Below are 13,904 nucleotides of genomic sequence, written 5' to 3'. Positions count from 1 at the left end.
ATAGGCTGTAAAAATTCCATGTCCATATCTCATTTCAAAGGTTGGATTAAATTGGTATAGAATTATGTAGGAAAACTGTTATTCTGTCAAAAATGTTGAAAACAAGCCATATTTGCACCCCTCTTTTGAAGTCATAGAGCAGTTTTTTTGGTTAATCTCACTTTTGACACCTCTTTGACACTCAAAGAATCTAAAGATGCATTTACAATAGCAGTCACTCACTCTGAATGCCAGCACCGCCTTGTCAAACTTTCCTGAAAAACAGCAAATAATGACTTTCCCTTTTCAAACATTTTATTAAAAGCTAGGGGACCTCTACCATAGTTAATACACTAAGGACTCCCCAACTTCTTCTTATTTGGTCAGTTTTTCAGAAGTTTTAACAGGCTATAACTCTGCAATGCCTTTGTGCCCAAATGTCTAGTTTTTTTTATTCCACAGAGAATGTTGACTACTTTTATATTTTAATAGTTTTGTTGAAATTTATAACTGACGCTCTAGCCTTTCCAACCACCTTAACAAGCCGACAATTGAGAACGGAAGTGAACAATTTTGCCAGACAGCTATTAATTGAGATTCCTCGATAATTGGATGGATCACTTCTGTCACCTGACTTGTAAACAGGAACTAAAAAAGCTGATTTCCAAGAACTGGGAAACTTACCGGATCTAAGAATGGTGTTAAATAAAGAGCAAATTGGAGTACGCAAACTTTGTCCACCAAACTTCAACATTTCATTCAAGATACCATCTGCACCTGGGCTTTAAGTAATTCTGCTTCAGAAAAAGGACAATTGAGAATAGGACACTCATTATCATAATTACTCTTTACCATGCAATGCAGATCAGAAAGTACTTGTACAGAAAAGTTATCAGAAAAACAAACATCATGACCACCATCAGCAAAATTTCTAAAATGATTAAACCATTCCCCTTGAGAAATTGAAACGTCACTTCTGTCAGTAACACTATCGCCTATGATTTCTTTCCATAACTTCCAATGATTCTGCGTACTTTCAGAATGAGAATTCTCTAACTGTTCAAGCAAGTTCTTTTTGTAAATATACTTCTTTTGCTTGATAAGCTTTTTATAATGCTTTTTTAAAGTAAAGCATCTACCTCTAATGAAAGGATTACAAGGGAAACGACTTAAAAGTTTACAAGCCTCATTTAACTCTGTGCGTACTGCATAACAAGAATTATCAAACCAAGGTTTCTTTTTCTTTGCTTTTGATTTCGATTTTTTGGAACTAGGTCTTGGTGTAAATTTTTTCAAAGAACAATCAGCAACTTTGTGGATAATAGCTTCAAAGGTAGCAACAGACTCATCGCGTGAAGTAGAACTATTACAGACAGTACTGAAATTACTGAGCTCAGCTTGAATGGATGAGCTCTGCAAAGATTCTAAAAATTGTTGTTTTGCATCATCATTCCAAATATATCTGCTTGGACATGGATTACAAACAGTGCTATTAACTGCGGAAGAGGAACAAGTACCTAAAACAATAGAAATACCAACTGGACAATGATCAGAAAAACGTGTGTAATCATATACTCTAAAATATTGAATATCATCAAGAAGGTTCTTAGCAGCAATACAATAATCTACTGTACTGTATCCATTATTTTTATAGCAAGTGGGTTTACCATTTAAATCTCCAACAGTTCTACCATTCAAAATTAATAAATTGTTCTTAAAACACAATTCAGAAAGTTGTCTACCAAAATAGTTACTACAAGATTTCCCATTATCCATTGAAATCCTTTCCTGAATAATGTCAGGTACATAACCCATAGGTGTGGGACAAAAGTCTACATCATCATGTTTAATAAAATCTAGAAGCTTACCAGTTCTGGCATTAAAGTCACCAAAAAGGATTATTTCCCTTAAGTGAGAATAGTTTAACATCTCTGACTGAAGAGTCTCAAAGTAATCATTCGATAAATGCATAACAGATCCTTGTGGAGGTATGTAAACACAACAAATATATATGTCTTTTTCTAAAGAAAAATTTTTGTCTACTTTAAACCAAAGAAAATCAGCAATATTAGATCCAAGTTTATGAATGCCCTCTTTGAGGCAAGACTTAGAGAAAACAACAGTTCCCCCAGCAGCACGCTTACTACGTCTATTTTTTATAATACGATCTGATCTGAAATAACTATAACCATTTAAATGTAAAACATTAGACTTAGAAAGCCAAGTTTCCTGCATACAAACAATATCAAACTTATTAATGATAGATTCAAAATCACTATCATTACACTTATTTGATAAACCACCCTGAATATTCCAACTTCCAATGCGCAGATGAGAACGTACAGGTTGTTTTGGGCCACAAGGGCTCTTTCTCAAAGCAGTGAAACACATTAGTTAAAAAAAAGTTATAAAAAAGACAAACAGCAACAATGCAACACAGTATGGAGTAAACGACAAACTTACTCCTCTTAAATTTTCTAGTACACTGTGCAGTAAATTCCTTTAAATGCACAAACACAGTATGAATACCTATAGGCAACTATTTAGAATGCAAAGCGAACACTACAGTGAAGTGACTGTTCAGACTGGCCCCAAGGCAAAACCAACAAAACAAGTCAAGGGAATACAAAATTTCAAGGAAAATTACATGTAACAATCACAATATTGCAGTCAAAGACACTAGTAATATCTGTAAACTCGATCAGTATACATGTTGTTGGTATGAGTTTTACCATTACTACGGTATCGGGATATCTGACTTGTACTAAACATATTGAACTGGCGAGGACTATGACTATTATATTGAAATCCTCTATCATGTTGATCACTCCATGAATGATAGGCAGGTCGTCTGTGCCTACTCCGTAAGAAAGCTCTCACAGACCCTTTAAAATCACCAACTAGTAAACTAGTACCCTGCGGGTTGACGTGAACCCCATCACTGTGAAAAAGATGGCGGCTTTTACTCAATTTATTGTGAGTAACAAACACACAATTATCAACAGAAGCGCACACTCTTTTGACATGATCATTAATAAAAGCAATTTTGTCGTTCAGATATGAATCAGCACCCCAAAATGGCAAAATGCTTGAAATAACTACTTGGACACACTTGTTTGGCTGTATTGCATAAGGAAACCAACCCATCAATGATGAAATCTTCATGTTTGTCAGCAACATCATTTGAACCCACATGACAGATAACAATCTCAAATTTCAACAAAATTAACAAAAAACAACAACCTGGGGGACTTCAAAGTGTAGCTGAACTTTTGCCATGCCGTGATGCATGTCCCGTATATATATGATCGTTGAGCAGCCCAATGAGTTCATGTTCAAAGAAAATACCTTCTGACTACGAAATTAGTGTTTTCAAAGGGCCAACAAAAAGCAGATACTGTTCAAAGTCCAGCGGGACCTCTCAAGAATGCAACCCGACAGAGTCTAACTGGTCACCCGTAAACACTTTCCAAAATACATGCAACGTAATGACCATTAACTGTATGTATTGTGTTACCAACAACGTAGACTCGATCGATTCTCGAATTTTTTGCATCTGTAGTGCCATTGTCTGTACAGAACTGATTGACATGACGTTTTGTGATGATGAAATACAATGTTGCATAAAGTGCTGCGGTCTGCTAAAGTCTAAAATGTTGCAATATCATGATAAATGTCACTTGCAAGCAGGTGCATATGTTCTATTTTTTTCCTGCATTGAACCACGTTCAGGCAACGTAGTGCGGGCCAAGTACGTCGTGTCATTGGGCGGCATTTCTCAATGCGTATTTGTTTACGCAGTCATGATTTTTTTTGCGTATTTCCGAACAATTTTGCGTAAAATACGCAGGATTTTGCGTTAACGGAAACACTGATATCTGTAAGTCAAATTCCAAGTTCATGTGTAAATCAATGAAACAGAACTGGTCCGTGTATTCGCTTTGCAACAGTCAAGGACATTTATAGTCACTGTCTAAATTCCCAAATCCAACTACAAGTTACCCCCATTTTAATTTCAAGGTGAATGTTGATCAGTATGCCATCTGTCAGAAACTTCTGTTTGAAAAAAATTGGAAATTTAGTTTGCAGTTTGAACATGTCATAAGAATGTAAAGCCAACCATTTCAAAGGTAAACTCAAGAGAGTTCAGAGTTTAATCTTGTCACTGTATCAGCTTTGAAAATCTCCCAGCATAATATAGGGTGCTGCTAATCCATACATGTAAGTCCCACTAAGTAAATACATGTTTATGGCTACATGCATGTACAAGTGTCATTGACATTCTTTGGTAGATATGGCTAGTGGGTCTTTATCAGGTGAAAGCGACGCTCCTTGTCTGCTTGCCATTCACTGTGTGCTTGTAACCTCTATGAACTGATGTTTAAACTCTTTCAAAAGTGGTTCCTACCATTCTGTAGACTGGCATGTTGACATGTTTAGTTAGTTGTTTCAATTTGCTGTTTCAATCTTATCATGGTTGTATGGTGACACAAAGTGAGAGAGCAACACTTGACTGTGTGATTTATGATCCTAATACATGTCATGGGCAAGATAGATTTGTTTGAAGAGAGGAAGAAAGTTGCTAGCAGAAAGTATGAAGAAATTTCAAACATCCCTTTGATACAGTCACACGCTGTCTTTTAGCTTTTTATGTGGATCTAACGTTACTTTTTCTGTCAGGTAGGGGAGAGTGTGGCCATTGTTAAACAAAAAATACCCTCTCTAAAATGAAATTCATAGACTTTTTAGACCCACTCCTACCAATATTAACCTTTTGAGTGCTGTAATTTTTCCCACCAAAATTAAGTGCAATATTTTACCAATCTTTATGAATGTTTCTGTAATTTATTTGATAATTTTGAACCAAATGGACATCACATTTCATCGGCTACAGATTTTTATCAAAATTTGGAGAAAAATTTGAAAAAAATTGACTGAGGTATATTTTTAAAGGAAACAAAAATTGACTTTTGCGCTCAAAGGATTAAATTTTTCATACTGATTCTGTTCCACATGTGATTTTGCACAATACTGTACAACTGAGGGAAAATACAGCCAAAAAACAGAGTATGGCTACTTCTGAACAGGAGCCAATAAATTCCCAAGCTTGGGTGTAAAATCAGACCTGAATAGGTATGAGTCACACAGCTGTCGCATAGGATAGCCATCCATCATATGCTGTTTTCATAGTAATATATTTCAAGTGTACCCTTATTGTGGAATGGTATGGTCCACTTTCAGTAGGCCCCTAATCAATTTCAGTATAATGCTGTTAGTCTTACAGCATCCAAAACGTTATCCATCTTTGCTTGGAATATTATCATATTTATTTAAAAAATAAGTTTGAAGGAAATGGAGAACATGAGGGTGTAGGTTTACAGTGAAACCATTCCACACAGCTCTAGTCCAGGATACTTCTTTAAAAGACAGATTTTAAAAACAGTATTTACAAATTGAATGGAATTTTACCACCGCTTGTCAATTGAGAACAAATCTCTGTTTGGGGGATGCTTTCGACATTTCCAATTCTGGCTTCTTTTAGAAAAGTTGTTGTTGTTGTATAGCATATTAATCGGTTTTTAGCTACTATAGACTATAGTCTATAGAAGCTATTGGGATGGGTATCCGTCCGGCGTCCGTCGTCAGTCTGTATGTATGTATGTATGTATGTATGTATGTATGTATGTCCGTTTGTGAGGCGTCCGTCCACTCAAATATCTTGAGAACCGCAGTACTTACTGATTTGATATTTGTTGTGTAGATGAAAAATATGATTTTGAGAAACTGTTTTTTTTTATTTTTTGATATTGTTGAAAATAGGCAAATTAATGCCAAAAAAGGTGTTTTTGGTAAAAAATCTTCTTCTTCATAACCGCTGGTCAGACAGCTTTGTTATTTGGTATACAGGTCCCTAGGGATAACCCAACTTAGATTTGTTCAAATTGTGATGAAATATGCAAATGTGTATTTTTAAGGATTTTTTTTGTCATTTTTGGTCAAAGTTTGACTTACATTGTATGTAATTCTTGTACTGTATAAACCCTATCAATTCACCCAGAAAAAAATAATTAATATGTTTTTAAATAATTGAATTAATTAGGAAATCATCAAAGCCAAAATAATTTTAGTGTGGAATTATCAGAAAGTTCAACTTTTTTTGACAGTTCATAGTGAATTGAGGATTAAAAACATGTAAAGGCAACTTTCCTGAATCCCAACTTTGATATATTCTGAACCACCATTTATGTTATCTAAAAGAAATTGTTCATAATAGTTTGTCATGATAGGGTGGTCAAATAAATAGAGATAGAGAAAGTTCTAATTTCCATTTATGGTTGACTTGGTAAGGATAAAATAAGATAACTTTTTGAGGAAAAAAATAGAGTGGTCAATTAAAAGAGTGGTCAAAGTGATAGGGTTTTTATGGTAAAGCTGGGCTGTAAGATTCTTAATGTGCTATTTATAGCAATTATGCAATCTATGTAAACAGTGCAATGAAAGTGTAACATGATTCCTTATGATGCTTTTGATGACCTTGAACTTCTTAAGTTTCAAACATTTGTCTCTTCAGTGTGCTTTCTCTGAGTACGTACAGTCTCAACTTATTCAACAGAACTTACTTATAATGTTAATTTGAAAGTTAAAATGTGCTTGGTTAATAGAATGAAAATACTGATATTAAAAGATAACCAGCTCAAGATTCTTTATAACCTGACAGATATGCTGTTTTTTTATGACGTAAATCTTGATTTAAGCAAGTCTTGTTTACTCTTGTTTACTTTAATTAGAATGTAATTAACTCTCCTTTATTTGCTATTATAGACTAATATACCGGTAGTCTGTTGAAATATGCAAATCTGTATTTTTACGGAATTTTTTTCCATTTTTGGTCAGGTCATCCTGAAATGAGCTATCAAAGATATCCACCTTCTTCATCAATACATGTGTCACAAAAGGTTATTCTCTACATAACACAGCAGAGCTCTGTCAACTGATGTTGAGTCGCTTGTTTTTTCAAAACCGCTGGTCAGACAGCTTTAATATTTGGTTTACATGTCTCTAGGATGACCTTAGTGAGATAATTTCATAGAGTCAGGAAATACTTAATTTTGTATCCATGTCTATAGTAGCTTCAGGGACTTTGGCCCTATGTTTATTTTTCTTTTACTTCTCAAAAAAGTTAATATTCTGCTTCTAAACTGTGTATCTTACAGGTATTTGATGCCAAAACAGCTGAGCTGATCACTTTTGAACAAGTTGAAATTGAACAGAAATTTCCAAAAGAAGGGTGAGTATCTCCATTCAGTTACTGAGTGTGACCCCTCCTGCTTTGCAAGAATGGACTAATCCTCCCATAGGGATAATGATGGGTTATACCATTAGTGGTTAGGAATATGTTTCCTTTTTGCATGTAATATGTTGATTATGAAATGTCAAAGTTTATGATATTGTATCCATAGTCTAGCTATACATATAATCAGCTGAAGTTATCTACTTCTAATTGTGTAAACACCTTTTGTGGGAAGTCTGACATTTTCAATCGCTAATTACGCTTAAAATGATCATCCAATCGTTAAGATGTTTTCCTTGACACAGCTGTGAAATTTAGGGTAAATATAAATGAATTCAAAATTTTAATGTTGTGATAAAAGAATTAAACTGTAATTTTCCTCCCTAGTTGGGTTGATGAAGATCCAAAAGAAATCTTACAGTCCGTCTATGATGTCATCACCAAAGCAGTACAAAATCTCAAAGATTTGGACATTGATCCCGGCAAAATCCAAGCCATCGGAATCACAAACCAGAGAGAAACGACCGTAGTCTGGGATAAAACTACTGGAGAACCACTGTGTAATGCTATAGGTAAGGATGGAGGATTTCCCTGAATTTCCATGAAAACATCAGTGTTTTTCTATAGCTTGGTAAAACAGAAGGGTGGCCAATCTACTTAGCAATGTATAAGTCGCATATTCTTTTATTATGAAAATGTATTCTTGCTCCAAAAACAGAGGATTCATCCTCACAAATCCCCTTGTGGAGAACTCTGAGATTTCAGCAAGCGTCGTATCTTTGAAACCTTTGTAATCAGTGACAGTGAAACAGTAATTTATTTAGTCTCATGTGAGTTTAGAGTATCATTGGAGAGATTGTTTGTGTGTAATTAAAACTGTGTATGAATAATCTTTGTAGCAAGTAGAATCTATCTTCCTGTCAGCTTACAAATGTTTTTGAATACCAGCCACACCATGGTGTCACCAATCGCTTTGATTAATAACAATCTTGTTTGACAGAAGACAAAGCAGAAATCTGTTCAAAAAGTGTACTGCTGACAACAGCTGAAAAAATCTTACCATTAATTCATCACAGTCACTGATACCGTAATTTATATCCCTAACAGATATTTGAAAAGCTGTGCTTAACCTCTACCAGATGTATCGTTTTTCCTCCTACTCAAATACCAGTAAATTTTTAATAGGGTTTTTCAAGGTTATATAACTGTTGCCTCTCTCTCAGCACAGCAGTGCAGTCAGACGATTCCAAGAAGTATTGAATTAAATGGGTGATACTTAACTGAGCAATGTTTCGCATTTTAAATCAAATAAAGTTTAATAAATGAATACACCAATATATTTATTCACATGGAATTCATAGTGGGGCTGTATCTGACAATGCAAGTACTAAAAACTAAGTATAAACCCCCTCTCTCTCTTTCTCTCTCTCTATCTCTCTCTCTCTCTCTCTCTCTCTCTCTCCTCTCTCTCTCTGTCTCTCTCTGTTTGTCTCTCAGTGTGGCTAGACTCCAGGACAGGTCCCACAGTAGAAGCCCTGATAGACAAGGCACCGGGCAAAAACAAAGACTACCTTCAACCTCTGTGTGGTCTTCCACTCAGTACATATTTCAGCGCTGTCAAACTACGATGGCTTATGGACAACAACGAAGCAGTGCAGCAGGCAATAAAGGAAGACCGGTGTATGTTTGGAACAGTGGACTCCTGGCTTCTATGGGTGAGTGGCTGATAACATCAGTTGGGAGGTAGCAAAGTCTGATGAGAGTTTTGAGTTAAGTTTGCAGTAGTTATAATTGACCTGTCAATGCAATGTACACTAACGGTAAAATAGCTGCATGAGCTGCAAGGTTAGAGGTACTCTACAATATCTGGCTGCAAATATAATATATTCCATCCTTTTGAGCATAATTTGTGGCAAGTTGTTGGGAAATGGCATCTACAGCTTCTGACACTTCTTTTGTTCAACACAAAATCTTTGAAAGAAACTTTCCTATTGGTTGTTTACTGACTACACTGAAAAAAACTAGGAATAACACAATGTGATATAATTTGCCAAATAGCACATGGTAAATGTCCTTAACCATGTAAGACATATTTTCTTTTTCCGCAGAACATGACAGGTGGATTAAATGGTGGGCTTCATATCACAGATGTCACCAATGCCAGCAGGACTATGTTGATGAATATCAACACACTGCAATGGGATGACAAACTCTGCAAGTAAGTGGAGGAGGGGTTGATGTGCGCCATCTAGTGGCAGAACTTTATATTTGCAACTAATGGTGTTCATGCAATCAGCGCTTGTACTCTGCTCAATAGACCTACTTTTGTCAAGAACAGACTGAGAGATTTGTCATAGGTTGCATGGTTTACTGTTTGAAAAATCAATCCATGTGTTTTCATTGAGAAAAAGTTAACATTACAGATAAACATATTCAATCAGCGTCAATATCTTATTGACGCTGATTGAATATGTTTATCTCTCTAACTTTCTTCATTTTTTTCATTCAGATTTTTTGACATTCCCAAATCTGTTTTACCTGAAATAAGAAGCTCAGCTGAAGTGTACGGAACTTTGAAAGGCGGACCATTGACAGGTCTTCCAATCTCAGGGGTGAGTCCAGCTACACTGTCAGCCATGACATTCTTTTAATTTAACAGGATGATTTGCTCAATGAAAATGTCTCAAAAATGTTCATTTATAAAGACAGATAGGTCCTTTCTGAAAATGGAAAAAGTGTGTATCTGCTGTTTTGAAAGCTTTCATTGGTTTACTATGACTTGGTTCTCTTTTAGGACAGTATTAACTGCAAAGAAATGCCTCGGTAAGCAAGTCAATCTAAAATAAACAAAGTAATGTACATTGAAAATAGGAAGATAAAATACAGATTACATTCTGTATGTACTTTTGAAAATGTGTATGTCAGACATTCATGTGGTGTTATGAGATATTTTTATTGATGGGCCAAAAAGCATCACCGCTGACTGTCTGCACATTGCAGGTTTTAGGAGACCAGCAAGCAGCTCTTGTCGGCCAAACTTGTTTCACCAAAGGCATGGCCAAGAATACGTAAGTATGCCACATGATGTGTACCCTGTTCACCCCCCAGTGTCCTGTAAGCAGGTCCTTTATTATCACCATTGATAACAATGGGCTAAACCGTGGTGGTTAAAGGGTGAAAAGAAACCTTCACATGAAGTGTTTTGTTATATTGGTGATTAAATATATGGATGTATGTTGTTTGTCACTAGATGGCGCCCTAATATTAATGGACTGGTTGATTTCCAGATGGATGGCATTGATTTTAAATTTTGCAGTTCTTATGCAGACAGCAATAACTGACCAGCTGTCATTGGTTTACATATGACTATCTCTCAATGATACCTAAAAGCCAGCCATACAGGTTCTTTAAGGACTTCACAAGCTGCTTTGGGCAGCTGTCCAAACACAATGTAAATGTATTCTCAACATCATCTGTGCTGATTTCTCACATATTGGCATTGTCTGCAGAATGCCGTTCATGTAGCCTGTGAGGGCGCCATCTTGAGGCAAAGTAAACACCAACCTGCAAAGTCCAAAGTCACTCACAATCTCTGGAAGTATAGTTTAATTTAAAGGCAGTTGTCATTTCAAGACTTTATGAAGATTACACAAAGCAAGATAATGCAATGTTAAATGAAAGTGTCCATTATTTTGTAATTTAACTCATCAAGTTTCTTTAATCATAGAATAGTGAATGGTTCAGTGAATTTCAGAGGGACCCTGTTTGTAGGAAATATTGATGATTTTGAATATAAAAAATATCTAATATGGCTTGGGTTGATTGGTTGTTAAAAAAATACGTTTTAACGAATTGCTTTCATTTTCAATGTCACTGGATGTAAGAAATCTTTTTTTTGAAGCTATGGTACTGGTTGCTTTTTACTGTACAACACTGGTGAAGAAGCCGTCCTTTCAAAGAATGGTTTGCTGACGACAGTGGCGTACAAACTTGGCAAGGACAAACCAACAGTCTATGCTCTGGAGGTAAGTACTTCTAGTTTGTAATTGTGACAATTCAGACCAGCAACTACCAACCATCCAGCGTGAAATGGAATCTGCCACCGTGACTTCCAGCCTATGATACAACCTTATTATTTTCTGCAGCACAGTTACACTTAATTTATCAGACGGATGTCAGTCTCCGCCTTAAATGTTACCACCGGCATAAATAGCCACCTTCAGGAAAAACCTGCGGTGAAAAGGTTGAATATTTGCTTGTCCTGATTATGAGTCAATTCAAAAGAAGAAAAAACACATATCACCAGTTTCATTCCAATTATAGTGATTATTATGATTCACGGTACCATGGTATGGTGTATCTGAATACTACAAAGTCAAATCTGCCCTACAGTGTATTTTCAGTCTGTTAGGGTGCCTTTCATAATAAATAAATGTAAACTCCCAAGATTTGCGCTAAATTATAATATGGCTTAGCACAAATCAGGTATTCAACACTTGTTCTCTACACAAGGAACAATATCACTTATGTTTTTGAGGAACCGTTACTTGTGATATGAGCAATTGAAAAAGATTTATCTGTCATGATAACTTTTTTGTCATCCAAGAACACGACAATTTTGTATTTCATTGAAGTTCTGTTTCATCAGAATGTGTTATTTTGTTTGTACAGGGTTCTATAGCCATAGCTGGTGCCTGTGTCCGATGGTTACGTGACAATCTTGGTATCATCAAAGAGGCTGCTGACATAGGTGATGTGAATATTGTATTTATCATGTGATAAAAATTGTCAACCCATTTGTGCTTTATTTGAATTAAAATTCCAAAGTGGCTAGATTGCCTAAGACAATAAACACGGTATTTACAGAGAATTTGACGCTAAGAAGCAAGTCCTTCATTTTTCCAGCATTCTTGAAAGAAACGTTACCTTGTGAAATGATGCACAGGAAGCAAACTAAAGAAATCTCTGTTTATCTTTTTACTAACAGAGGCTTTAGCTGCCAGTGTAGAAAGTACCCATGGTACCTATTTTGTCCCAGCATTCTCTGGGCTTTACGCCCCCTATTGGCAGACTGATGCTAGAGGGTAAGTGAATCTCTACTTCTTGATGTCTTTTGTAACCAGTCACTGATACCACAGATTAGATGCTGAATCTGAGGCTAGCAAGGAGCTGTATTGGAACTAAACATTCATTGTTCATTCTTTGCTATAATCTACCATAAATAAAACTCTGTACATAGCAAGTGAAACAGTATTCATATGTGTCTAAGATACCGACAAGATTGAGGCAAACCCCAAAAAGGCTGTCTGAAGTGCTCGCCAACTTTTAAAAGGTTGCATATGTTTACATGTAAGAACATACAGGCGAACAGATGAGAAACCCGGTTACTTTTGTTCTTTTGCAAATTGGTGAAATAGAGAATGGTCATTCAGTGTGAATCATATAATAAATGTTTCTCATCCGATGCAATGGATTATTTTACATGGTTAACACCTTGAGTGTGTGTTTTGGTGAGTTTCTACAGGTAAAGAGGAGGGACACATCAACTCTTGTCACATGTGATTCTATTGTTACGTGCAGAGAAAACGAACAAAAGGGTGAACTCAGCAGTTAACGTTTAAACAAAATTTATTACGAAAATAAAACTAATTGCTAAGTCAGGGATAGAGTACAAGCTTTAAAAGTGTACAGACTACTTATCTCAGCAGGGACGGCAAAGCTCCAGTCTCAGAGTTGTAACAGTCAGTTGGATGAATGAACAGTCCTCGCAGGCTTGAAGCTGCACAAAGTCCACAGTATAAATCCAGCGTTGGCAGTGAAGGTCTTGAAAAGTCTTGAGAATGACTACTGCTGGAGTTTAGTAACACACAAGAGACACGATCCAAAAGTCTGACTGGAAGCTGAGCACGTCCCTTTTATAAAGGCATATAAGAACAATCTAGAACTTTTATTGACATGCTAATTACTGTTCTAAAATTATCTCTCTTACACAACTAATCAACTTTCCAGAACATTCCAAACATGACTAATTGAATTCAAGGTTGTGAGGTCATTAAGGGCAGTGACCTTGAGAATGTTCTAGACTAATTGAACTCAGGTCATGATGAGTGTGGGGGGAAATGACCTACATAACACACCCCCTCTTCAAAAAAAAAAGAAAATTTTTCAAAGAAAAATCTTTCTTTTGCAAATGTAATCTTGAAAAAGATTTAAGTACTCAATTTTTTTTCTTACTCTAAAGTAAAACTTCTTGAAAGTGAACAACATAAACTCTAAATACGAGAGAGACAGTCTGCAATTAAATTGTCTCTGCCTTTGATATGTCTAATGTCAAGATTAAACTCCTGTAACATTAAACTCCATCTTAGCAATCTCTGATTTTTGCCTTTAAATTTCTGCAGAAAAACAAGAGGGTTGTGATCAATATAAACCCACTATTGGCTGATTTGAAGAAGTAACATAAACTTCAAAATGCTGTAAAGCTAATATCAAAGATAAACACTCTTTTTCAATTGTAGAGTAGTTTCTCTGGGATTTGTTAAATTTGCGTGAAGAATAGCAAACAGGATGATCTACACCATGACTATCCTCTTGCAATAAAACAGCACCAGCAGCCGTATCACTAGCATCTACA

The 13,904-nt window shown here is 35.8% G+C and overlaps 1 protein-coding gene across 2 annotated transcripts in view; it reads left to right on the top strand.

The window, feature by feature from the left end:
- The window catches only part of LOC139125932 (glycerol kinase-like), a 30,888-nt gene that overhangs the window by 9,111 nt on the left and 7,873 nt on the right, over positions 1-13,904 (top strand). For both annotated transcript variants that reach the window (XM_070692009.1, XM_070692008.1), the window contains exons 2-10: positions 7,194-7,267; positions 7,658-7,842; positions 8,768-8,985; positions 9,379-9,488; positions 9,780-9,882; positions 10,271-10,338; positions 11,172-11,295; positions 11,942-12,020; positions 12,258-12,354. In XM_070692009.1, coding sequence (XP_070548110.1) covers positions 7,194-7,267; positions 7,658-7,842; positions 8,768-8,985; positions 9,379-9,488; positions 9,780-9,882; positions 10,271-10,338; positions 11,172-11,295; positions 11,942-12,020; positions 12,258-12,354 — 1,058 coding nt within the window. The remainder of the gene's footprint in view (positions 1-7,193; positions 7,268-7,657; positions 7,843-8,767; positions 8,986-9,378; positions 9,489-9,779; positions 9,883-10,270; positions 10,339-11,171; positions 11,296-11,941; positions 12,021-12,257; positions 12,355-13,904) is intronic.

This window comes from Ptychodera flava (assembly GCF_041260155.1).
Source record: "Ptychodera flava strain L36383 chromosome 3 unlocalized genomic scaffold, AS_Pfla_20210202 Scaffold_26__1_contigs__length_13983176_pilon, whole genome shotgun sequence".
Lineage (NCBI taxonomy): Eukaryota > Metazoa > Hemichordata > Enteropneusta > Ptychoderidae > Ptychodera > Ptychodera flava.
Note: the sequence above shows the minus strand (reverse complement) of the source record. Positions and strands in the feature narration are given on the sequence as shown.